This window comes from Zootermopsis nevadensis, unplaced genomic scaffold (assembly GCF_977971745.1).
Source record: "Zootermopsis nevadensis isolate Lab colony 2312 unplaced genomic scaffold, Znev_1.0 Znev_ptg000017l, whole genome shotgun sequence".
NCBI classification, from domain to species: domain Eukaryota; kingdom Metazoa; phylum Arthropoda; class Insecta; order Blattodea; family Termopsidae; genus Zootermopsis; species Zootermopsis nevadensis.
Genome location: NW_028259149.1, coordinates 13,528,303 through 13,555,615, shown reverse-complemented (window position 1 = coordinate 13,555,615; position 27,313 = coordinate 13,528,303). Strand labels below are relative to the sequence as shown.

General features: G+C 36.7%; 3 protein-coding genes across 6 annotated transcripts in view; 1 reads left to right on the top strand and 2 right to left on the bottom strand.

Moving 5' to 3' along the window:
- The window catches only part of LOC110827813 (arylsulfatase B), a 78,290-nt gene extending 70,377 nt beyond the window's left edge, over window positions 1–7,913 (bottom strand). The window contains exon 1 of the mRNA XM_087350552.1: window positions 7,414–7,913. The gene's annotated coding sequence lies outside the window, so the exon portion shown is untranslated. The remainder of the gene's footprint in view (window positions 1–7,413) is intronic.
- On the top strand, window positions 1,738–12,985 carry LOC110835045 (arylsulfatase B). 2 transcript variants are annotated; one of them, XM_022074876.1, is made up of 9 exons: window positions 1,738–1,809; window positions 3,094–3,203; window positions 4,022–4,181; window positions 5,259–5,485; window positions 6,107–6,371; window positions 8,909–9,054; window positions 10,196–10,285; window positions 11,571–11,775; window positions 12,409–12,985. In XM_022074876.1, the coding sequence occupies exons 2-9, from the start codon at window positions 3,111–3,113 to the stop codon at window positions 12,843–12,845; spliced, it is 1,623 nt and encodes a 540-aa protein (XP_021930568.1). In that variant the 5' UTR covers window positions 1,738–1,809; window positions 3,094–3,110; the 3' UTR covers window positions 12,846–12,985. The 2 variants fall into 2 exon arrangements, with proteins under 2 accessions (XP_021930568.1, XP_021930570.1); XM_022074878.2 differs by lacking the exon at window positions 1,738–1,809 and adding an exon at window positions 1,818–1,949.
- On the bottom strand, window positions 8,053–27,221 carry LOC110835044 (spondin-1). 3 transcript variants are annotated; one of them, XM_087350555.1, is made up of 13 exons: window positions 27,156–27,221; window positions 26,705–26,803; window positions 24,081–24,270; window positions 22,860–23,124; window positions 22,104–22,245; window positions 21,185–21,391; window positions 20,794–20,917; window positions 19,500–19,630; window positions 19,065–19,251; window positions 18,821–18,925; window positions 16,165–16,433; window positions 15,006–15,075; window positions 8,053–8,169 (listed from the first exon to the last, which is right to left on the bottom strand). In XM_087350555.1, exons 3-13 carry the CDS (start codon window positions 24,259–24,261, stop codon window positions 8,144–8,146), a joined length of 1,707 nt encoding a protein of 568 aa, XP_087206681.1. In that variant the 5' UTR covers window positions 24,262–24,270; window positions 26,705–26,803; window positions 27,156–27,221; the 3' UTR covers window positions 8,053–8,143. The 3 variants fall into 3 exon arrangements, with proteins under 3 accessions (XP_087206681.1, XP_021930566.1, XP_021930567.1); XM_022074875.2 differs by lacking the exon at window positions 8,053–8,169 and adding an exon at window positions 12,458–14,892 and having other exon boundaries at window positions 27,156–27,219; XM_022074874.2 differs by lacking the exon at window positions 27,156–27,221 and having other exon boundaries at window positions 26,705–26,822.
- Between the last annotated feature and the right edge of the window lie 92 nt (window positions 27,222–27,313).

Genomic DNA, 27,313 nt, shown 5'->3' with positions numbered 1-27,313 from the left:
TTAAATCGACGGGGATGAGGCGGGCGGGACACGAACAGTAGCATGCAAAGTTTAGGTGAGATATGCATGGAAAGGTTCTTGATTCTAAGTCCAGTAAAATTTTCAACAAACCAACAAAGTTCTATTTCAGATGAAAATTGTTTGAGTGTTCTAGTACTACGCCTTTAAAGCATAGGGACCTGGAGGTACGTTCCCGTACATTCTACAATTCGACGTTATACGATTTACGAAGACTCAAACACACACTGCTAAAGGACAAGTGACTATCTTCAGGGTTACAGACAGTCTGCTGGGTAAGGTTTTTGAAGTGACAAAGTGGCATTATTTCTGTCGCTCGATAACACTGACATTATTTCTTTCCAGATACGAGTAACCAACAGCTCGTTCGCACGTGTTCGTTACACACGACTGACTCAATGACCGTACAGTTACCATCTGCTGCGGTGAGGTCTAATAGTCTGTCAATCAGAAGAATAAATTTGATATTAAACACTATTGTTAATCAATATCACAATCAAACACATTTAATCCAATTCAATGACAGCTGAACCAACTCCTGACTTCGAACCCTGTTTCTATAAGATCAGTTTTAATATTATATTTCCACGTCTGTCAGATATGTCACGTGATACATTCCAATGACACCTTCGAACCAAAATGTTTTATTCAAGTTTTTTCCTTCATCCGTGAAACATTCCCCACCAGTTTCAACTTCAATTATTTAATCATACACTGTGAATAAAATTAGGTAAAGAGCAGAATGGTAAAGCTACCCTTCTTGTAATTTTTTCCATTCACCGTTACTTAAAATTCATGATTTCAAATATTCTTCTCAGATCCTTATTCTCAATCTTTAAAAAATCCCGAAGGTTCATTAGATATTCACAAGAGCCCACCACTGGTCCCTATCCTAAGCCAGATGAATCCAATTTACAAACCCCGCCCTATTTCCTTATAACTTATTCTAACATTATCCTCCCATTTTCGTCTAGGTCTTCGAAATAGTGTTTTCTTAAAGGTTACCAACCAACATTCATAATTTCTCATTTCCCAATGCATGCTGCATGTCCCGCCATCTCATCCTACTATAATTTGTCATCATATCTGGTGAAGAGATTATGGTGCTGCTCATTCTGCAGCCTCCTGTCGCCTTATCTGTCTTAGGTCCAAATATTCTCCTCAACACTCTCAATCTGCGCTCTGTCCGCGGGAATTATGTTTAAAATTACCTGGAAGTCGCATAACAACATTAGCCAAATTGAAATAACTTCGTACGCCCCTCTCCGACACATCCTAAGGTTGAGGATGGAGGTGACGGCCTTCATATATGGAGGACATTTGCGATATCCTGGGTAAGCGGCCGCGGAGAGAAAAGATATTCGGGTCTCGCGTCGAATACCATCTGCATTACAGCACAAAAGACTACAATCTACATTTTCATACTTCGATATTATTATTTATAAACACGAATATTGAACGTAACGGTGTTGCGGATGGCGGTAGGCACCAATAACGAGGTCTCGAGGACAAAAACTTTGGGTTTCATGAGCGGCGGAGCTACCATCAGCTTCTCAAGGAGGACTGCTACATTAACTTATGTTTTATATGCTTGTAAACAATTTCAAGGAAGAAAAAACAGCTCCGAAACACCTTAAGTGAGCGACCTACATTAGCTCGCTTATCCTTATCGTTAACTCCCTCCCCCGACTTTACGTAGTAAAAACTTTAACGGGGAACCTCAAGACTGGCTATAAACAGCACAGTTGGTGCTGGTAGCGACAGGAACGTGGAACTGGTCTTATCAAGTTGGTGAGCGCTCAATATTTCGTTAATACCAAGACTGAACTCTTTCAGACCCAAGTCATCAGAAATATTGTTTTTTTTGAACGGGATCTTCTGAACACAGTAATGGATATTCCATAAAAGACAAGGAATTTCTTGAAAGCTAAGTAATTATCAATTGAATAAAAATTTCCTTGGATATTATCCATCGTCTAGTAAATATAAAACGTAAAAACGACGTTTCGGAGATGGGACTCTATCTCCGTCTTCAGGTTCCTACACAGTTGGGCCCACTAGATAGAGCTAATCCCTATCTCCGGACAAAGTAAAAAAGTGAAAGTCCCGGAATAAAATTTACTAGACGATGGATAATATCCAAGGAAATTTTTATTCAATTGACTCTTCACCATCGTCAAGAAGTTTTAGAAGTAATTATCAGCTTCTCAAAAATGGCTCAGTTCCTCGGACTTAGTTAATCTTATTCTGATTATTCCATAAATAGTTGCTGTAATTAGCTTATCTTCTCAGTCCTTTGAAGTCGAAGCTCGTCTAAATAATATTTAATATTTCAGTCCGTACCGGAAAGCAAACACAACTCTTTTCCACAACTTGTTAATGCTGTTTCAGGAAATAATCGCTAGTTACAATGGGAATCATTAAAAACCCATGAATACAATTGAAAAGTTGCTGATTATCGAAGCAGATGGAATATTCACTTCTCCATATTCTTTCCCTTCTCTTCATCCTCCACCGTCTTATATTTTTACTTTGCCTTCTTATATTTCTTCAGTGCGCTCTCCGGATCCGAAAGAGTCAGTTATGATTTTATGTACTCCGTCTCTAAAATTGTCTTCCAAGCTGTTATATTCCCTTCAGGATTTCCGGCCATTTCTTAGCTTACGTGTGGTTGTTTTGAGAAAGACACAAACGAAATTCATTTTGCTCCTGAGACGGGTTTTTACTTGTGACACTGGAATTTCTCGAATTAAGACATCTAGAAATATGTGACATCGAAAAGCAACGACAGTCTTGTGTTTTCCTTAAGCCTTTTTTAACTTTTCATTCATTTTCATAACGCTGGTGCGTTTTGAGGTTAACGCAATCGAGCACTAAATACAAATAAACTGCTGACTTGCTGTTTAGGAGAAGTGTTTCAATTGTCTTTGAAACGTGACATTTTTTAAGAACGCTTTGCAGCAGAAATGTCTTTAATTCTTTTGTCATAGCAGCCGGTATTTCTAATGCTGCAATAACGTTGAGAATTTGACGAACAGCTCTATAACTGTAATTAACACGACTTTCATTTTTCAGCTACAATCGTTCAAGAGATGCTTCTTTTAATTTGGTACCTTGGATGCATTCTGGTGACTGCAGTACAAGCATTGTCACCGCATATAATTCTCATCGTAGCGGATGATCTGGTGAGTACCGACTACTGCAGAGTTAGGCAGGAAATATGAAACTGTATAGAAGCAAGAATATTATAGAATTTATATTATCCAAATAACAAGATTTCAAACACAAGCAGGCCTATGTTTACATAACAGCAGTTACATAACGTTACTCGATGTCTTGGTGGATATCTATATTATATGCTTCTTCTGTAATGAGATGGACTGGGCATGTAGCGCGCATGGATGGGACAAGAGGTGTGCACCGGGTACTGGTTGGGAAACCTGAAGGGAAGAGACCGCTGGGGAGACCTAGACATAGATAGGAGGATAATGTCAGGCGGGATCTATGGGAGATAGGAGTTGAAGGAGACTGGATTTTGTTGGCCCAAGACAGGGTCCGGTGGAGGGCTTTGGTTAATTCGGTGATGAACCTTCGGGTTCGGTAAGCCATCTAGTTAGTTATTTAGTTAGTTAACAACCCAGAGGACAGCCATCTTCATAATTTCTGATGTTGGAAAGATTAGAATATTTAGCTTTAGATGTTAAAGAGATGGCAGAGGACCTCCCCCCACTGATCTAATCACCAAATAACTCAACAAAAATGGTCAGTTTCTAGGTGAGATATCTCGCGAGTAGCATGGAAAGGTTTGACACGTGCGGGATATCTTCAGGTTGGTAATGACGATCAGAATTATGCCTCGTGCCAATCCCATAAAGAAAGCAAAGATCGATTATAATGTTCACAAAACGACATCAATCAACTCTCTCCTTAACCGGTTATAAAACAATAGAGTCCTGTTCATATACATCTATTCTTCAACAACAATATACTATGTCTTTAACAGGGTTGGAACGACGTGAGTTTCCACGGGTCGGATCAGATACCGACGCCAAATATCGACGCCCTGGCATACAACGGCGTCATTCTCAACAATTACTACTCGCAATCAACGTCTACATCCTCCAGAGCGGCGCTGCTAACCGGCCGATACCCCTTCCACCTGGGTCAGTTAGGTTGCTGTTTGCTGAAAATACTCAATTGGCTGTTGTGCACTCTTTTAAGAAGAAACAGTGTTCTGTGAAGTCATAAAGCCTCTTCTACTCTGCCTTCACTCTGTACACGGCACTATCACAAACGAGGTCCTGATGACCAAATCACAGCTGTATATCACTGCAAATATTACGTAAGGCTAAGATTAAGTATAATTTTACGAGTTATCTGCTAATGAGCTGATTGACAGATCGTAAGCAGCACGTCATCTTTGAAGCTACTGGACTGATTTCGAAAACAATCTGGCGCATTGTGGTTTATATAAAAATTGTACGACTAATTCAATTCTGGTTCACGTCGGCCAGTTACATTTCCTCCTTTACGTACAACAAAAATCTAACTACATGCATTTTGGAACAGACGGCTCTACATACATGAAACATGAAACTTAGTAAGAACAGAACAAAATAACGTATTTAAATACACAGTTTTTATTCCAAACGTTATTCAAAAGTGAACATTTAAGAAAATATTCTAATTCATGCAGTGTGGTGTCTGGTGTAATTATCTTTGCAACGATAGATTTATATCTGCAACAAATGAAGACGGAAATCAATACAGGCCTCTTTTGCAGAAACGAAAAGAACGCGTTTCTAAATCACGTGAACTCCAGCGAAATTAACTTTTATTTATTACGTGTTCTGTTGAGAGTTTTGTATGACAACCAATGCATGTGAGGAAGACTGTCTTCTGATTTGTAGCACCCTGTAGTCTGATAGAAGTTTGCGGACTTTTCTAAGATGCTGATGATCGCCGTAATAATTAAGGCAGCAAGGACCTCTTAAACGTCGGTAAACTTCTACCAGACTACACGGCATAACTTTCCAGAAGACAGCCATCTTCATACTCGCAGCTGTCAGAACCCTAAATTCCACATTGCATATGAGTTCGCTATAGACTCATTGACTATGGAATTCAGCCAACCGATTTTGTCTTCGTAATGTGCATAATTTCATTCCCAATGGAACGAAAATTATCACAACAAATACAGGCCTCCTATTAATACGACACATGTACTCCTGCATCCCCAGGAATGCAAGGAGAGTCCATAATGGCAGCGGAACCTCGAGGGTTGCCCCTGCAAGACAAAATCCTACCTGAATTCTTGAAGGACCTCCACTACGTCACAAAGGCCGTCGGAAAATGGCATCTAGGATTCTACAAAAAGGAATTCACACCAACATACCGCGGCTTCGACTCCCATCTTGGTTACTGGGGTGGATATATAAGTTACTATGATCATATTCTACAAAACGTGGTAAGTAATAAAAATAAATGTTGCCTCAATGCCTAAGCGCCATGCCGTGAAAGTGTGTATGGAAAGTGGAGGTAAAACTTCACACATTCTAAAACTCGGAGCCCTTGTAGCCGTCACCAAATTTCATGGTTCAAGATCACAGGAAAATCGTACACCGTTGCAACACAAACAGCGGACTCCGGGCGAGTAGAGACAGCTCAGAACTCGCACCGTAGGAAAGCTAGCAACGCTGGAGCCGCGCGGTGAGGTAAATGAAGTCCCTCCATGGCCGTGAAGCGTGCAATTTGATTACAACTGCCACGAGTGGTCAACTTCACTTTTGGGACGGCCTTACTCCTCGGGAGAGAGCCCCGATAAATATTGGATAAGCGTCTGGGTGGGACTCGGGGTGCGTGGAATTGGCCGTCTAGCCCATAGCGTCTTAATGGCTGAGCTATACAGTCTCATGCTACAGGGAGTTGGCGGAAAGTGATGGCAGATTGAAACTTGTCCTGTGCACATGCGCCGTTAATGAATGAAAATAATTGCCGAAATTTTAAGTTCCTTCAAGAAAATATCTGTACCTTTATCATATCCTAATTTCCAAATTTGTAGTTTAACGCTCATTTTCGATTTTCACAGTATCCCGAAGGACAAATCTTGAGTGGCTACGACTTCCGTCGAAATATGGACACGGCTTGGGAACTGGATGGACAGTACGCCACAGACGTGTTCACAGATGAGTGTGTTAACATAATCAGGAATCATAACAGTAGTAGCTCGCTGTTTCTATACGTCGGCCATCTGGCGGTGCACGCAGGCAATGTCGGCAAGCCACTCGAAGCTCCCCAAGAATCAATCGACAACTTCAGATATATTCCTGACCCGAATAGAAGAACTCTCGCTGGTAAGTTCATCCAGCTGAGTTTTCTATACAGAAGACCGCGTCCGCTTGACACAAGGGTTTGTGGTCCACAGCTTTAATGCACTTTTATACAGAGTGATCGGAAATTCACGCAACCCATATTAAACTACTTTTTGGTTGCTGCAATTCAATACAATTTGATTGGATCAATAAAGACGCAGTAACATGCCATTCATGTTATAACTTGCTCGCGCCAGTCCATCTTGAACAAGAAAAATAACATTGTTTTTTTATTTCAGTACAATTTATTTTTTGACAAACAGAACATGTATCAGGAATTGGTTGCGCGACTTTTTTAACACCCTGTACAAAGAGGCCTATATTCACAGCGTGCGAAAGTTGGCAAAGGGAACGGGTAGAAAACCTCAAAACCAAACGAAAATATAAAAGGTATAATCCTCCAAAAGGAATCGTTCCCAAGATATGATATCGTAAGCAGCAGTGGCACAGTGGGTTGTTGAGGGAGGCAGGGAGAGAGGGAGGCAGGGGGAGAGGGGGAGAGAGAGAGAGAGAGAGAGAGAGGGAGAGAGAGATAACAACAACAACAACTACAGGTGACACTCATGAAAAAGTGGGTTAATACAAAAGAATAGCGAACATACGAAAAACAACACTTGAAAACCTTACAATGTCTGTCGACACACAAGACACGTAACTAAGAAGGCGGCGGATTCACCTTAATGTTCTTATTTTTAGGACTGTGGTTACTATAACACAGAACAGTTATTTAAAACCTGTAAAACGTGCAATTCAAACACATGAAATATATGCCATTTTCTCGTTTCACTTCAATATCCTAGAAAGTCATGTGCAAAAGACCAACACACCATGCAATAGCACTTTGAATGGTTTGAATTAAAAAATACCTATCTACTAACAAAGCAACATACAAAGTCACTCACGAAATATTAAAGGCACGTGATGTATTAGAAACTTCCTGTAATCTTGCTGTGTTAATCATAAAATATTAACAAAGTAACAGTTGAAATTATAAAATTGTACAACTTTTACACGCCCATCTTACCTTCCATAGTGTGCCTGTGATTTCAACGACATACAATCTTGATGTTTGGAACATCTGAAGTTGATCTTCGAATGGAATGTTATAAAAGCTGTAATGTTCATGTCCCCGCTCACACATGTACATATGTTGTTACGTTATCCTTTACCTATTGCACTATTTCCACAAGACAGGTATTGTAGTTCTTCGAACGTTTAGACTGCTACGTATCACAGATAACAGACTGCTCTATGAAGTAGACGGAACTGGTATAGTGGTGGTGGTGTTGGGTCATTGAATTTCCCGGAAATACTCATTTTCAGACTTTAATTTGACTTATATGTCATACTACGTCACTGAATGCAATGATGTATTTTCGCATAAAAATCGTGCGTGCAAAAGTGGTTCTAGTACATAGCCATATACAAATGCACATCGAAACCTAACCTACCAAATTAACTACGATAAAACTTGAAATATACAGCAATATACCACCATACTTCCAGGACTATTTGGGAAAAGATCATTAGAATGATCAGCCCCACGACTGGAATAATAATAATAATATTATTAATAACAATTTTAGTAATGTTAATAACTTTTAATTATGTTAATAACAAGCATGCCCTTTCCATAAAGTGAAATAGAAATCATAATACCAGATGTTATTCCGTGTTGAAATGCTACTTTCCTTCCACTGACTGGAGTTCCATGCCACTAATCATGTTGACAATACAAATTCTACAGCTCCTGATTAGCCCCTTCCCCAATTATTTTTTCCTGAAAATGTGATAAAAAATACATTTTAATGCCACATTTGGTATACAAAAACGTCTTCACAATCACAGCACACAAATGATACTGCAGCTAGCATGGAAACATATGACATACGCTACAAAACCATACAAGACCTATTCACATGTAACCTGGTACAAAAATATATAAATGCACATGTCTGATAAAGTATAGCGGGTTCAACATTTGCTGACATTTAGAGTCGATATATGTATTATTTTCACAACCAAAATTAACTCAGTTTAGTAACAATGGGCTGGAAGAAAAACTTGTGCTGAATTAACTAAGATTAATATTCTTTTCAAATGTCAGCAACCCAAGATATATTTTGGGATAATCAGGAAAGCAGTTAAGTAATTCTTAATGTTCTCCTGTTACTTCATATATATTAAGTTTAAGAAATCTCTTCGGCAAACACATTTGGAATATGTCCACATAGCATCGTACACCACCAAATTGCTTATGAAATTAGTGTTTTATATTTCTAAGTAGACACAAATATAAATGTAAAAAGGTATGGAAAAATAACTTAACACAGCAATCTGTCATCAAATTTTAATTTATTGGATAAATACAGAAGCACGTTCACAAATATGTATTTGTGCAAATGCAAGTGTCTGTTAATAAATAATGTGAATAAAAGATGCATAATTGCATCAGTAACTGAACACCAAATTTTAAAAATATATTATTTTTACAAGTATTGTATTTGTGTGTGTTGCAGCCATGGTATCAAAGCTTGACGAGTCTGTTGGACAGATAATACATGCTCTGGCAGACACAGACATGCTGAACAATTCCATAATCATTTTTATCTCTGACAATGGTGCTCCAAGTGAGAACTGGGGTTCAAACTACCCCTTCAGAGGGGTGAGAGAACTGCAGCCAATTAATTAAGATACTATGATCTATGAGAACTATAAGTGACCAACCATCATCGTACAAGTCTTTCTTCAAAAGCGATGATACTGTGTTGTCTGATGAATGCCAGAATACCAACTTCACCTAAGCATTGTCCATCCTGCTTGTATGAATGTGGTTCTGGTGAGTCGTGGCGACAGGTGACTCTTGTGATATGCGCTTTTGCATAACTGTGGTTTTATTTTAGTATCATGAGAAGCATCAATATTCTGCCTTCATTTAATGCTGCTTAACATCAAATAATTCTGGCACCAGTTTGACAACAAAATGGTGATGGTTATATGCATTTTCAGTATATGTCAAAATTCACAAAAATAAAACCCATAGGGCCAATATGTGTTTGAATTAAACCACTACCAAAATTTAGTCTAGTTTTTAAATTTTAATTTTATTTGTTCAGTGTACTGAAATTCATAAATAGCCATTGCAGTTGAGTTAATTTCAAACCCATTCATCACTGAATTAAAGATTTATTTTGATATAATTTTCCAGTCTGCATTAGGTCTAGCATAGGAAATTTTTGATTGAGGTTTTGCACTCAAAATTGAATTATTTTTTTTTTTCCATGTGGGTTACATATCCCATCAATCACATCCTTCATGATGTAACAATATGAAAATAATTTGAATGAATTTATGTCATATTTACTAATTTCTATTTTCTTTTATAGTTTATAGTTTAGATGCGTCATGTTTGTGTTTTCAATTCATACATATATTTATTCTTCGAGTCTATACACAAACTATATTAATATTGATGTTAAAAATTAAAATTGATATAAATATTTCGCGCTATTCATCGTTTCCTCGATGTTACAATTTGCGCTATATATTACAACATGTTTCGATGTCTCAGCATCATCTTCAGGTTTTATTTTTAAAACAATTCTATATTTTTTAATGCACGCTTTTCAGTATTTGTAGGTTGTAGTTGTGGATGTTCCTTTTTTCTTCTGATTCTTTTGCATATTATGTGGCATATTATGTTATTTGTTCATTATTTCAGGAGTTTGATGTGTCGTGTGTCCTCGGCTGGTCAGGTCTGATCAGGTGAATGTCAGTTCATATTTTCTATTCTATTCTGCCTGCAGATCAAGCAGTCACTGTGGGAAGGAGGTGTAAGATGCATAGGTTTGGTTTGGAGCCCAATGATAAACAGTTCTCAGCGGGCATCCAATGAGGTAATTATATTAACATGACACATAGAAACATACATGAAGAAAGTGGATTCTTTCATCCTTGCCATCAAATGTCGTGGTCAAGTGGTTAGCTGTCCTGCTTCGAATTCGGGAGGTCCTGGGTTCAAATCTGATAATTACACTTTCTGCAGTTCAAGACATGTTGCTTTAGATATAAATGGTATTGAATAGTCTTATAACAGGATGACTTGAATAGTTCCTATTTTGTTCATTGTGTCCAAAACTATTTTCATCTCATTTACAATTCAATGACACTTGACATAGTACACTGGCAGTTATGGCAGTGAATCTGAAGAAAAGTTTATGATATTTAGAGTTTGATAATGACAATGAAATGGATGACTGTGTCCTTTTTGATGTTGTGGTGAATGGTGACAGTGATAATGATGATAACATTATTTAAGACTTCATATGTGAGGGCATGAACAGTTACAAGAAACAAAGGTAAAATTTCACAGGTGGTGTTGGACCTCAAGGTGCTGCAAAACATGTGACAGAAATTGTGGACATTTTCTGGTTGTTTCTATACAGAGAGCTCACACATAAAACTGCTAAAAATAAATAGATATATGAACCACATTCTATGCAGAGTAAATTATCAAGCATATCGTCAACTGCTATGGCATGGAAACCTATGACAGGAAAAATTTGTTGTATTTGGCCTCACTGCGCTTATGAGCATCGTTCAAAAACCTACTCTGAGACCATACTTCACATAAAAAGGGTAATTTGCAACCAGAATTTGGAGACACTGTAACAAGAGACAGACTGGAACTAATTTGTAAATATTTGCATTTTGCTAAAAATAATGATTGTATACAATTCATTCTGTCTAGCCAAAACACTTAGGACTAATACAATATCGACTGTGTCAGTGAACATAACTGAATCAAAAAAGTTAAAAGAAGTGAAATACTAAACTGAGAAAAGACGAAATAACAGCATGGCATTCAGAGCCTGTTGCATTTTCAAGCTTCAATGTTTAAATATCCTCTGGTTACAGGTCTGAGTACAAATTAAATGTCCTGTGCCATTGATGGGTTAAAGTTAATAGTTACAGATTTTGTCTGGATTTCTTTTGAGTCAAGAATACTACATAATCTTAACATCCTTGAAGCTCATCAGTTAATCAAGCAATCTGAAAATGATTTGATTATGTGGTAAGAACCAACTTCTATGTCTAATGCTAAACAGTTGACAACTGACACATCCAGTGTATTTATTCTACTTAGTCTTTGATAAGGATTTAGAATTCTATGTTTTACAGCTGATGCATGTGACAGACTGGCTTCCTACACTGTTCAGTGCTGCAGGAGGAAATCTGAGTGAACTTGCTGGCAATTTTGATGGTGTTGACCAGTGGAACAGCATAAGTTACAATGAGGCATCTCCACGCAAACAGGTGCTACTGAACATAGACGAAGTGATGAAAACTGCAGCCATTCGGGATGGAGACTGGAAACTAGTCATTGGTGAGCATCTTGCAGCATTCCAAAAATACATTTAAATATAAGCAATATGCATATTTGTCTCAAATATAGTTATCCTTATTTGGCTTTCAGCTTTGCAAACTGATTTTCATTTTGCTTCTTAGAATCTATAAAGAAAAAGAAATATTCTGCCTATGTCACTATGGAACACACATAGAAAATGTGTAGTGAGCATGGAGGTTATAAGAAGACTGTACACTGAAGCATTGGCCAAAGAAAATATTTTGTAGTTCTTCCAACATAAACTAATATGATCTCAGTATATAGTTAGCAAGTGTCCTTATTGACACTGAATGTTGCATCTGAGTAGATACCATTCCTGTCGTCTATTCAACAGACACTAGGTATGATTTTTGGCCCATGACTGGCTATTCTGATTTGTTTTTTCCCTAGACCCTCCAGAGAAATTCACAGATAATGCCATAAAATAAGCGACGACCATTTCATTATCTATCCTTGCCAATTCATCATTAAGTTATCTTGCCACTGGACACAATATAATCCACAAAACTGAGAAAGCATTATTAAATAAACTAAGAAATAGAAGATTCTATACTGACTGACATGTTTCAATGAAAATACCTTAATGTTTTGAAATTACTGCCTTCTTTCCAGGATCATTTGGCACAAATGGTTCACTGGATAGATATTATGGAGAAAGTGGTCGTGGACTGAGAAATCCAGTTTATAATATTTCATCAGTTACAAACAGTACGACATGGACATCAACTGCACCATACAGACGTACAGATTCTGACACTGAGCTAAACAAACTACGGGAGTCGGCAACTGTAAAATGCAGCTTTGACAGCCAGTATCCAGAAACAGACTGCAACCCTTCAATAACAAAGGAGCCATGTTTGTTTAACATTGTTTCAGATCCTTGTGAAATGCATAATTTAGCAAATATACATGAAGCAGTTCTCAGACAGCTGTACCATATGTTAATAATTCAGAAACAGAGCTTAGTTCCTCAGTTAATTAAACAACTGGACTTTAATGGAGCAAACCCTGCAAAATTCAACTATACATGGAGCCCATGGGAAGACTGAATATATGATAAACTCACAATAATTAGCTACAGTACGTTATAAACAATAATGTTACAATTTATATGGAATTGTATATTCCACTTGCATTTAATATGAGCAGAGTTAACTGCTTAGCCATTAAAGGTTATCTGTAAACTTAATAGTTAACCCTCAACATGTTACACAGCAATAGCACATTTTATACATATTCTATTACAAACAGAGATATCATTAAGAGGGGTCTGCAGTGGCCACGCAGTCTGAGGCATGGGCCTTGTGCCGCTTGGTTGCTGGGACCGTGGGTTTGAATCCCACTCAAGCCATGGATGTTTGTCCGTGTCTTTCTGTGTTGTGCTGTCCTGTGTACAGGTAGAGGCCTTGCGAAGGGCCAATCCCTCGTCCAAGGAGTCCTACCGAATGTCTATAGATCAAGCCAAAGAAAAGTTGGGACCCGCAGTGCTCAGGCACTTGAAGAACGGGTCGTTCCCAGTATCCCAGATATCATTAAGATATATAATTCTGATATGTAATAGCTAATGAGATGCAAGTGAAAAAGTATACAAATTTTTTGTTGCAGAATACCTTTATTGTCAACATCTCTGTCAATAATATAGTTTATTATCATGCAATGCACTACTGTTAATTAGCCCCATGAATAGCATATTTGTATCCAAAATAAATTAATATGTAAATCAGTGAAGAATGCAGAATAGTAATGAACACATTTGTAATTTTCTTTTTAAACTGTTGGATTTTACAGTAATATAGATATATGCAGTATTCTAATCAAGCATATTAAAGTAAAAAATAAATGCACAATTGTACTATTTTGCAAGTTATACACACAATTAAAGTGAAGTAGGATTTTTAACAATACACATTTGAAATACTGACAATTTCATTTAATTACAGTAATTTCACGTCACCTGATGTTAGAGTTCATTACTCTTATGTGAGCTGCATTATTGCTTGCCAATAAAGTCTATTAATATAAAGGAACCCATTAAAAAAAGACTAGTAGAAACACATAATGGAAAAGAGATAAATGAACGGTTCACAAGCATTTATGTGTACAACACAGTGATGGGTCCAGCCAGTTCACTGTTGCAAGTTAGTTCACTCATAAAAATGAGTAATTCAAACAAATAATTTCATCTGAGTCTCATTGTTCAGGCAACTGAGAATTCATCAGTCACTCAAGGACCTCTCCTGTCCTACTTTCATTTGTGACTCTCATGGGCAAGGAGGAAGATATGTGCAGGGGAGCTGTGCAGTAAATCATTCATGAAGCAAACGATACACTCAATGAAGGACAGTGAGTCATTCACAGCTCTCATGAGTGAGTTGTTCACTCTGAATGACTTGTTCACAAACAACCCATCCCTAACACATCAATGAGCAGTTTTAAAACTTTCAATACATTGAATAAGTAATGAAAATAATAAGAATGGTCACAGATAATCCACAGACTTAATAATCATATGGATAAACAAAAGTCCACTGTATTGGTAATAAAATTATTTTCAGTCAGAATGACTAATCATGTCAGCAATATTAAATGAGAATAATTTAAGAATTAAAATGTGATGAAAATATTCTTGTGCCTATAACTTTTGAAGTGAAATATACTGCTATATGGGGAGCACTTATGTCATTGGTGTACACACCACAATCTTTCATGGTTTTCAGATTTTATATCAGTTAGCTTTCCATTTTCAGTACTAGCATCTCCAAAGAAGTTAAAAGGATGATTACAACTCCTTGCAGCTGAGTCATCCTTGACAAGCTTACAGTTGTCCTGCTGGTCAATAACTTCTCTACCTTTTTTGGAACTTGCAGTTTATTACTGTGTTTACAATATCTCACCATTGGACCATCCTCAGCCAAATGAATCTATTCCACACCCTACTTCGTTTAGATACATTTTAATATTATCATCTCATCTATGCCTAAATCTTCCAAGTGGTCTCTTGACTTCAGTCTTTCTGACTAAAACTTTGTATTGTTTCTCGTCTCTTCCATGCTTGCTACATACCCAGCCCATGTCATCCTCCTTGATTTCACCATTCTTGATAAAAAATACAAATTATGATTCATAAATGTAATATAATTTTATAAATACAGAAGTATGCCCTTAAATTAAGCACTAATGGTTTCTGCAGATTATATTCACTTACTTACCACACTTTTTCAAACACTTCTTTGTTCTTAAAAGTTTTGGACAAGCTTTCCCTCCATTTCGTGAGTGAACCTACAATAGACATATCACAATCATAAATAAGCTATCCCAGCTTACATATAACGAAAAATAAGTTCATGCATCAATATATAAAACATCCAACATTCCGCTATTTCTTCCACAGAAGAAATGGTAAATATATAAAATGTTCCTATTTAACAGACAATCTTGTAAAAGTTATTGACTGATTCTATTTTAAAAATTAGGCATGGGGGTGTGCATTTCTCCCAAACAGCATGACATTAAAGAATTTATAAATAAAAAAATTCTCTTGGAGGGACAACCCTGGAAAAATGATTAACTTTTTCCTATTTAAAAAATTTAACACAGAGTATTCCAAAAACTTATTTAATGGGTTTTTTCTCACAAATAGTGCATTGTAGAAGAAGCTGGTAAACATGCACAAAACGAAACCTCGTCTTCGACAGACAACGCCAAGAAATTCATTGAACTTTTCTGTTTTTAAAATTAGACACAAGGGTGTCAAATAAACGTTTACGAAGGTGTTTTCTCCAAATGGCAAGTCATATAAGAAATGGGTTAATACAAAATACATTATTCTTGCATAGGCAATGCTGTCAAAATTATGTTTTTTTAAAGTAGATGTCAAAAACTTACATAATAACACTGCACAGAAGAAAATGGTAAACACAAAAAATATTAATTTTGGAGAGACAACCCCAAGAAAGGAACAATTCTTCAAAAACTAGGCACAAGGATGTGCAGTAAGCAGATTCAACAACATGGTAGAGGTGGTATAATATATATATATCACAATCTTCTCCCTGTAAGCAGCATAAAGAATGGACAAGAAGACATCACAGACAACACTGTTTGAAAGCCTTTAAATAGTTTCCTGAAAATAAGACTACCTGGCTTTGTGTGGCCATTGTTACTTCAAGCTAAACAGCAGGTCTTACATTGTGAACTCTTGATGATGTCTGTAAAACAGATTAAATATGGTGGAAGTAAGATTTTAGAGTTCATTTATATAGTTGTACTTGACGATACATGCAGATACTAATCCACTCTGAAAACTTGAGGTCACATGTATAAACATCTAAGGCTACTTGCATTTTACAATTTAGAAAATAAACTTGCCAGAATTGATCGGTTCCTGGTTTTGTAGCCACATCCACAGGACACACTGCATTTAGACCACCGAGTCCAGCGACTGACAACACAATCTATAACTCTTCCCTCAACTACGTTTCTAGGCTCAACTTCAGATTCAAAATTGTAGGTGGGAAGAGTAGAGACCATGAGACCATATGTCATGTTGAAGTCTAGAAAGTAACTTGATGACAGTTCATTCAAAGGACTGACAACTGTAGAGTCTTCTTTAGTGGTGTCGTCTGTAACCTCTGGTTCTGAAACAGTGATGTTTATTATCTTATTTCCATCTTCTTTTTCAATAGAGCAATAAGTGATTATGGGGTGTTAGCTAAATCAGACATAGTGAATTAATTACAGGGATAATATAGGTAACAAAATTAACTAAACATAGATTTAATGGAGTACATTCACAAGTATGTGAAATGAAGCTGTAATGTAATTGAAGATGCTATCCCAGTATGTGCCTGGAGAGACTGAGGAAAATCACATAAGTATCAGTAAGGATAGCTGATCTCCAGGCTAAGATGTAACTTGTAAGTCTTAAGAATGTTCCATTACAACTAAAGAAACACCATCACTTATCTGACTCTAATGTTTGCCAAAAAATCATTCCATGTTGGAAAATAGCTTGTGACATTTTTTTCAACATATGTACTTAAAAATTCTATTTTCTGTAGGAAAGAGTAAGTTTTGTTACATGCTGAGATAAATATGATAATGATATCTGACAATGATAATTTTAGTTCATTTATCTTTGTCTTTGCTTTTCAACAATGAACAACATTTCTGGGTTGAGTGTGAATATGTGTACCAAATTCCATGATAAACATTAAACCTCACTGTGCATGAAGTATAGAGTAATTGCTACCCATTTCATCACAAAGCATAATGAAAAATCTTGAATTAAATGATCCTGATTTTACAAAATTTACTATCTTTAAAATCTTGTCAAACATTGTTTTCAGTGTATGCAGAACTTTTTTTTCCATAACAACAGCTTGATGATGAATGATACAGTGGCTACTAGCGTATTCTGGTGTCATGTATTTTCCCCGCCATCAATGCTGTCTATTCAAATATGAATGCATTGTTCTAAGGCTTTTTTCAGCAATGTGAAGGTCAATTGTATGCAAATAAAACACAAAGACTGGTGATGTTAGTGGACAGAATAGTCCTAACTGCTTTTAATCTGTTTAATTAACTAGCATTTGACATTATAACTCATGTCCTTGATTCTTCTTGAACCGTAGAATTTTTAAGTGGAACTTTTGTAATAACCTTCAAGTGATTATCACCAAGCACATAAAACTGTTTCTTTCAAACTAGCAGTGATGAGATTTTCAGCAATTATGTGCAGCTCACCATTATGAGTAATATGATGGCATACTTGTATGATGTTTCACACACATTAATATTTCCACCTTTTGTGACTCGTGAGAAATCAGTTTGAGAATGCTCCAATTAAACACATTTACATTTAAAAAGTTACAGGTTTATCTTTGCTATCAACATACTTTTTCAATAACATACATATACAGTAAAACCTCTCTAACTTGGACACTTGCGGTTCCACAATAATGCGTTCAACTTACAGAGGTGTCCAGGATAGAGGGAAAGGGGAAAATCATCCTTTCAAATTGTGGTGTAATGACAATGTGGTAATTGTAAAGTATTATGGAGCCCTTCCCAAAAAGGAAATTATTGATAGGGAAAATCAAAAGGGTAAATTAAATTTTTACAAATTTTGTTTTCACTAAATTAAACTTGCATGGATAAGCTCAAAGGGAAGGGCACCAATACTTTACGTTTACCGACAATGTAATTTATTTACTTACATAATCTAACTACTGTAGGCTTGCTTGAATTAAGAATTAATGACAATAATAATAATCTTTTGAAACCCACTCTCATGGTTGCACATTACACCCCAGCCTCAATGAAATTTTAAATGTTCAGAATACATTTTTTAATTGTACTTATGGCATTAGCTAAACATATGATGTCACTTATTTCTTGTAAAAAACTCCATCACAAGACACTGCTTTTTTGCTTTTATCTTGGAATTTGCCCATCCTCTTTTTAATTTTCGCCGCAAACCAAATAAAGTTTCAACAATTCCTGGTTGATTATGAGCGAAAAAGCATACCGTTCCAATTTCTGTTAACACTGTTTAACTCACACAAACACAGTACTGACAAAGTTAAAACTGTACCAGTAATAGTACTGTAGTCCAGTGAAGGGTTCAACAAAAGAATAACTATACACTTACACTGCATTCCAATGATGTGTTCAAAGTCTCACACCCTCAACCATAAGCTAATCCTCCAGAGAGGAGGCATTCATCGGTCAAAAATTAAAAAAAACAAAATACTAACTGTAAACGTTTCCCATAAAAGCATTGAAACTAAGTGCATGCATGCAGGCACCTGTCCAACTTACAACAAAAGGGGTGACCAAGTTCCAGGATAAAGGTGTGTCCAAGATATAGGGTATTGTGGATATGTAAAATTATAGGATATTCGCCAGTTCCAATTAAAAGTGTCCAATATAGAGGGGTGTCCAACTTGAGGGGTATTACTGTATCTGAATTGGAGATAGATGTCATCACATTTACTTTTCTTTTGTAATTTATCCATAATACCTGAAGTACTTGCAACTCCATCTATTTCCTCGTCATCAGGCAACCAGATTTGCTTTCTCTTTTCCTTTTTTTTCTTTAAATTTCCCATTTTTAGCTGCTGATCCACTGTAAGAGTTCAAGAAAATACAAATGTGACTCATTCAATGACACTTAGATTACTTTTCATTAAGACAGCATGATACAGCAACTTAAAGAACAAATTAAATAATTATTTTAAGAATATTTTACCATAATTATAACATACCGTTACAATTCTCTTCACTTTCATTACAACACTCTCTTTCAAATAACTGCCATCTTCTGAGATACAGACGAGCCAATGGCAGAACCTTAGATCCTGATGGGTCATAGAATGGTGAACGTGGATCATTAGGATAGCTTGAAGTGATGCGGATTACTACCTTGTGTGGTGAAGTGGGCTCATCAGGAGACTGGCATGTGGCAGAAAACAAAATAATACCAGCATATCAAAATTAAATTAATATGTCCCACCATAAAGCAGAACAAGAAATTATTTTTATTTTACATTTATTTCATTTTATAATTTTTAAAAGACAGAAACAGCTGGAAAAAAAACCCACATTTTTATAAGGAAAGGGTCAGCAATATACTACACACTTTATAAACCACTAAAAGGTTCAAGAATTTCATTACTACAATTTCTATTGATGCCACTCACCATATAGGTGATTCCATTGTCAGTGCCTGCATCCAAGGGGTACAGATCAAACTCCCTGTAGTCCACCCAGCTGCCATTTTTTAGACAGAGGTTGATCCCAGATACTCCAATTATCCAATCTGGAGATGGAGCTGCACAATAAAACAGATTAAATTATAAAGTCAACAAATTATATACTATAATGATTATGGGCATACAAATGAGAATAAGGATCATACTATTAACATGAGTTGGTCTTAACAAATTATCTAAGTTTATATTTCAAAATTAGATCAGGTTCGGTTTGCTCTGGTTTCTGATCTCTTTTCAAGTCCTGTTCTTAACACCAGGACCCTTCTGGATGAACCCCAAAATGATTTTTAATGTGTCTGTTCTCAAGAAATTAAAGTCAATGTGTATATCTCATACAACTTCAATGATCAAATTAACAAGCATGCCTTAACACTGGGATACTGGGAACGACCCGTTCTTCAAGTGCCTGAGCACTGCGGGTCCCAACTTTTCATTGGCTTGATCTATATACATTCAGTAGGACTCCTTGGATGAGGGATCGGCCCGTCGCAAAGCCTCTACCTGTACACAGGAGAGCACAACACAGAAAAACATCCATGGCTTGAGTGGGATTCGAACCCATGGTCCCAGCGACCAAGCAGCATAAGGCCCACGCCTCAGACCGTGCAGCCACTGCAGACCCCTATGTCTTAACACAGCAATAAATTATTGTAATACTTCGGTCGGTTTTACATCGTATTTTGTAGGAAAAAGATGTTAAACTTAAAATTAACTTCTTTACTCTGAGTCCAGCAAACTACTAACTGATATCTCAACTGAGGGTCAAGAGTGTGGTATTTTGCCACACATCAAGGGCCAGAATATATGAGAATGGGGCATTTATACAAGTATGAATAACAGATGAAAATTAAAGTACCCAGAGAAAAATCTGCCCCAATGATATGTTGTGCATGCAAATTACATAGAGCTGTCCTAAAACTGAATTCAGGCCACAGTAATGAGAAACCAATGTCTAATTACCACAGCCAATAATTAAAAATAAAGCCGTCAACAATGGTCTTCCAAGTCTTATCAGCACGTAAATTTATAGATATTCACACTGCTGACAGAACCTCAAATCTCACAATAAAACTATTAAATGTTTAAGGAACTAAATCTTACAAATATATATATTTATTCACCAATTCAGAAACATTTATCTGATGCCAGATTTTTCAGGCACTGGTAACTACTATTTTGTTGTAAATAAAACTGTAATTTGAAGTTCAAAGATATATCTTACCTATCCTGGAAACAACTGAAAACAGATAATGTTTTCTATCTACTCGGAAGAATGTGCTCGTCTTGCCAGTCACATTGGGGTACGCAAGTCCTCGTGCCTTGATTATTGTGCGGATATTTTTACTCTGCAAGGAGGAAAAAATATACGCCAATTTATTTATATACACAGATTACATACATGTATTAATTACCTCTTTTTATAAATTTCAAACCATAGACTTTCGTTCCTACTGCTACAGCTGAATATCCAAAAAAAACTTTATTCTATTTATTCATCATGAGAACTTCATATTTGATAAGGAATTTGTATGCTCTAAATGAAAATATTTCACAGGTAGTTTCATAATTAAAAGCTACAAACATGTAGACTATTCAGGATGGACACCTGTTACCTTAGCTATGATTTCTTTCTCCAGTTCATGGGTGGAACCTAATTCTGCCACCAATCTCAGGCCTTCTGAAGCAAATCTGCCATACTCCCAGAAATAGTAATGAGGTGAATGAGAAGCTCCTATCAAATCAGTGAATCCAGTCAGCCACCCATTTTCTGGAAATTCCTTTGGGTGTGTATATTTTGACCACAATCCCTCAAATGTCATCTGTGTAAAGACATCATTGGTATCACTTGAAATATTATATATCAATTCAAAATCATAGTCAGTGATAATGCACAGTCTGAGGAATAACCTGACTAATGAAAAGGGGTCAGCAAATAGTGATTGGATGAAGACTAATTCTATGGTTATATACGTATACCTATCAACACATTAAACAATACGGCAAATTCTAAACTAAAAGTACACTTAAGTATAACCTAAGTCTTGGTAGTTACATTTACTCCACACCAAATGTAATGTTTATACTACCATGACCCAGTTTGCAGAGCCCTGTAAAAGTGACATAAAGATTAAACATGTTTAGTAATGCTGCTAGGAAACAATGAGAATGGAACTTCGCCATAACTGCAGGCCACTGGATACTGATGTAGACAAAGTCTCGGTAGATAAGTATTATGTCTCTTGTGATAGAAATGCCACTTTGTAATTCAAGGAACTGAATTATGAGAATGCAAACATTAATTCCATCATAGCAGTAATGACTTAACACAGTTCAGGAAACACTCACAGCATTATAACCACTACATCTGGATACACCACTTACTTCAAAATTTATGCTGAGTCAGATTAAGTTTAGTGTTTATGTTTTGATTTTGATCTGTTTAATGTGTTGATGATTAAGAATAACCATTTAAGTTGAAGTTAAGTTTAGCTATGACAGTGAAAAGTCACTCATTTACAATATGACTGTTACCTCATACAGAGCATCATCACAAGCATAGCAAGTAAAATCAAACTCAGGCTGGTAAAATTCATTCTCCTGATCATCCTCACAAAACTCATGACTTAGTTCACCATCCTTGTACCATACTTCATGGTCTTCCACGATAGTTGCCCTGCAGGAAATAAACATGTAAAAATTGTTGTTTTCCACACTGAATATTGTGCTAATAACTTTGTAATTAAGTCAGATTAAGTAACATTTAAAAACACAAGAAATAAACAACAGATAAATATAGATTATGACAAAGTTCTTTAAATTACTTTAAAGAGTAAATAATTCAACAATTAATAATAATTTTTGGATAGAGGTCAAAATTATTTTATACTAGTATTAATAATTTGTCATCATGAACTATGCAAGATTAGGCTTAGTTGCCAATTCCTCAACTCTCTAACCTCTAATAACAATTTCCTTAAATGTTCTTAATCAAAAAAAATTACTCCAGAAGATATGTTCCCCTTTTGGCAGTTCAGCCCATTAATTACAATCTGTTTGAAAATTGTTCTGTAACTAAATTATAGGGCTCATTACTGTATGCTCAGCAATTCTTATAGTAACTAAGTAGAAAAATAATATGGGATAAGACTGGAGCTATATACACAAGTGTGTGATGAATTTTCACAGTTGCCCATACTTTTAAATTTTAAACAAGTGATAAAAAGCCTGCATTTGAACTCAAGAAAAGCAAGCTCCATACGGGATAGTTACAGAAAGTTATTCTTGTACCTGAAAACTACGCAGCCACTGCCAGGAGGGGGTGCTGTCCAAGTCACTTTGACCTCAGCCTTTTTTAAGGATGACATCTGTATGATGGCATTGGGACATTGATTGCTGTATTTTGCAATGGTGTTCCCCACCAGAGCAAAACTTCCCACATTTTTATCTCCAGTGTCATTGTTTTCTGATGAAGAGTGGTCTTTGGGTTCAACCACCAACATGAACCTTTCAAAAGTTGCTTGATATCTTCCACTTCGCTGGCCACGCAGACTCACTACAGGTCAAAAACTATTGCTGGTATATACAAGTAACATATTTACTGCATCATTTTCCAAACTTCAAAGGCTATGTAAAATTTGAAGGTATGTTTGTTGTCTATTCAATTACTTCTCAACTGCATGGGTCAACTATATATTAATAGCATTGAATGAAGACTAATTGTTAATAATGAGTTATGAATGATGGAAAGGAAGCAGACTTTGCCTATCCAAGTAATAAATCATGTAAAATCTTGGTCTCCAGATAGAAAACTGAATCCAAGCTCTTATGAACCAATCTCTTTTAAGCAAGTGTTTGTAGTTTTGTTGACTGGTTGGCTGGAGATCATTTGCTGTTAAGGAATACTGGGACTTGTGGGATATTATTTATAATTGTGTGTTTACTGCTTAGATTTTCACATCATTCTTGATGACTAGTTTACTAGTAGTAAAACAAAAACATAATTACAGCAGTAATAATAAATATAATGAAACTGATATAGTAACAATTAAGGCAAAGATAATGATAAAGAATAATCATTTGTTATAATATACAAAGTTTTTCCCTAAAACAAACACAAAGTTAATCTATGATTGAAAGGGGAAGTGTACTATTAATAGAAACACGGTACAGAAGCCAAAATGATCTTAAAGTACAAGGACTAAATTACAAGTTCTCATGGCAGTGGGTATGACGATGGCTGTCTTCTGGGTTATAATGCCATCTCATCAAGTAGAAGTTTACAAACGTTTCAGAGGTCCCTGCTGTCTCAATCATCAGGGTAATGAGTAAGCTGCGTGCAGAGAATCAGATTGAGATAGAAGTTTATATAATACACAGAAGAAAGTGATAGCAGATGTCAGAATCTTGCAAGCAGCGATACAATACATAATAAAACCAATGGCAATGTATGCTGCAGTTCTTTGTATAACATTCTGACAATAATCAGAAAGAAAGAGGTTACAACTTTACCTGTGTAGACTCCTTCTGGCACATATTTATCAGGGTTTCCACTGATTCTGATTCTAAAAGGACTGTTTTTTGATTTCGGTGTGTGTATGTCTTCTGGATCACGATTACAATAAATAGCTTCTGCTCTATTTAGTTCTTTAGCAACCAGTATACAAACAATGAGCTGAATGAGGGACTGCATAATTATTCACTGCAAATGAAAAACATTATCACTCACAGCATAGTAATTGAAACTAAATTTTATATATGAATAAGAAAATGCTATCTGTTATGCATAAGTTTTTATAATCATTGCCACAGTAACAATGATAAGGGATTTTTACTTCATGGGGTAAGTAGTATATATATCTGTTACGTATATCTGTGAAAAAGAAGTCATAAAGAAATAAGACTCATTGTTCAATTTTTCCTTAGAAAAAAGTCTACTGAATGTACGAATAAACCAAAAAGAAAAGCCACAATATATATTTTACGTCTATTATGCCAAGTTTCAGTGAAATCAGTCACATTTGCAGAAATTGTGATGTTCTTTGTGCTTCATAAAGTGGTTTGACATTTTTCTGCTCAGCAAAGATTATGTGAGACTTGGCCCCATAATGAGGTTTCCTGGCGTCTGGCAAGAAAACATTCTTGCCACAGGTCCCCGTTATGATAACGCCTAAACGAACTCAGATGAGACATTTATTCTTGTCCCAGGACCTATTCCTTTTGGGCGAAAAGCCAATTTAAGCATGGAATGATGACTAAATAGACCCGAATCCGAAGTAGGTCGTACGAAAACGTGTGGAAAGTACTGTGATCGACATCGCACTCCTGACTCGTGCGATACACCCACAAGCACTGTCCATTATACCAGCATCTTGAGCGAGTATTCTTGGGTCATATGATGTTACGTAAGTTAAATAGCGTATATCGAAACTGGAAGATAAATGATTGGTAGGTAATATAACCAAATGAGCCTTCTGCCTGACTCCCGATGAGTTCATTCAGATAGATGCAGGTATCCAAAATGGAATGTAGCTGCAGGAAGGAGCACGTGCAGGGCAAATTACACGGTTCATTCGACTAAGAAAACAGAGGAATTCCGTATATGCGTTTCATTTTGTTCTTGTCATGTACGGGGTGGAAATCTTCTCAACTGGTTTATTTATTTGTTTATTCATATATTAGCTTATCAAGGTTCCTTCGACGACCTACAATACGTGTCCACTACCTTTGTATCTGCAGCCATTTCGTCAAACGGCAGAGGTTACCGTTCAGCGACCGTCAGCTAAGCGATCCTACTACCCTGAATGACCCCGGCACCTTACGCTCGTCTTCACCTGTCAGGCATGATGCAATCAGCCGCGCATTTGAGTATCACAGGTTAGATTATGGATTTTAGCGGTGGTAACAGCGGCCTGTTTCATGTACCATCCCAGAATTCGCCTGGTGATTGAAGAAAAACAGAAAATCCTGGCAGGACAACCGGTAGCCCGGTCGAGATTAAAACTGAGTATCTCTCAAAAGTACTTTTAGAAAGTAACTGCTATCACCAATAAGGGCTAAATACTTATTATTAAGCACAATGTTATAAAGATGTAGCTCCACTACTTATTTATCTCGGAACTAAATGTAGTTGAGTGGCCAGCGTCACGTCCTGGCCGCCTTATCCTCAAGGAAAGAACCCCGTACCCATCGCACAAGAGGCTGGGTGGGCCCCAGATTGGTCTGGAAGCGGAGACCAAGTGAAGATTCTTTCGCCCCTACTGGGAAACTAACCCCGATCGTCCAGCAAGTAGCCAGTCACTGCACTGACTGAACTACCCCGACTACATTACGAAAGTAGCCTTCAGTTACTTCACGACGTAGTCCTTCTTGAAAAGCTTATAATTGCTATGCCAGTCAATAAATTCCACGTACTTTATTGTCACAAGTTATAAAGAGCCGACCAACCCAGTCCTCCACCATCGCAACATATGTATATACGACTCCATTTAATAATATCCTCCCATCTACGCCTTCATGTCTCAATGGATATCTTGCCTTCAGGTTTTCCGACTAGCATTTCAAATGCATTTATCGTCTCATGCGTACTATGAGGCCCATCCACCTCATCCTCACTGAATTCGTCAATCTTTTTTCTAATCGATTCGCACAATATGTGGATTTTGGTTTACTGGGCTACCACGCTGTAAAGTTACCTAAGAAATATTGGCATAACCGCCTACCGCACTACATATGCAGATCATCGCGTGGCAATTAGTTTCATCAAGTTCATTATGTTTCATTAAAAATTACTTCATGTAACTAGAAGGGCCCATACTTATCGCTAGATGTGTTGGTCCCATATTAGGCCTACCGATTCTTCCCTTCGCAACAAAGAACCACTTTTTCTTATTTTCTTAATCATACTAAGACAGGGCGACGTTGAATCCCCAAACCTTAACTTCCGCCATCAATGAAAGCGATTGACCAAAGCAGTGTTTTTACAAACAGCAACAAGATCAGGCAATGAAGTATTTTCGAAAAAACGTGTCTAGTTACGTAAATAAAGAAACAGAAACACGAAGCTGGTTTTTTTTTAAATGGGAGACAGAAATCACAACCAACTATCTGTGTTAATACACCGTTGCTAGACGTACCTTGCCTTGTAGTGGAGCAGGTTAGTTCTATCTTCGGCTAACACAACAAATTTCAGCCACACTCACCGCTGTCAGACACGGTCTGCGGGATGTTGCTAACTGCGGATAGATTGCACTAGTAACAGCTACAAAAAGGAAAGATGTTTACTACTGCGACGCTAACAACAGGGCAGTAGATAATTTGCGTCACACTTTAGCATGCGAATGTATTTCACATTTATCTTGTTATCAAATTTGACAGCAACAATTACGAGCAGAATAAAGCCAGCAAATGTATATAGCCTACTGTCTGTCTCCTATTTCAGAAACTTTTATTTTTTTATGCGAGGAAGATGACGGTGTTGCTCTTCTGAATTGTAAAGTCGTGTGGAATTTTAGGTACATAATAATGTTTCGGAGGACCATAATGCCTCTTCCATCTTCAGTTATGAATAGGATATAATTTACTTACACTCTACAGATCCTTCATCGCAAAAAGCCAAGGATGCGGAAACCGGCATATCACAAACACAATACCTAATACAGACACAAAAATTAATACCAACATACATATATTTGTGTAGGTGTGTTCCAGTCATCGACAGGTATCCAGTAAAAATATTAGACCTA

Coding starts and splice junctions, on each gene's coding strand:
- LOC110835045 (XM_022074876.1), top strand. CDS start 3,111: ATGCTTCTTTTAATTTGGTACCTTGGATGCATTCTGGTGACTGCAGTA. Junction 3,204..4,021: donor TCATCGTAGCGGATGATCTG/GTGAGTACCGAC, acceptor TGTCTTTAACAG/GGTTGGAACGACGTGAGTTT. Junction 10,286..11,570: donor CTCAGCGGGCATCCAATGAG/GTAATTATATTA, acceptor TATGTTTTACAG/CTGATGCATGTGACAGACTG.
- LOC110835044 (XM_087350555.1), bottom strand. CDS start 24,261: ATGCAGTCCCTCATTCAGCTCATTGTTTGTATACTGGTTGCTAAAGAA. Junction 19,252..19,499: donor ACAATGGAATCACCTATATG/GTGAGTGGCATC, acceptor GCCACATGCCAG/TCTCCTGATGAGCCCACTTC. Junction 8,170..15,005: donor GAAGTGTTTGAAAAAGTGTG/GTAAGTAAGTGA, acceptor TCACATTTTCAG/GAAAAAATAATTGGGGAAGG.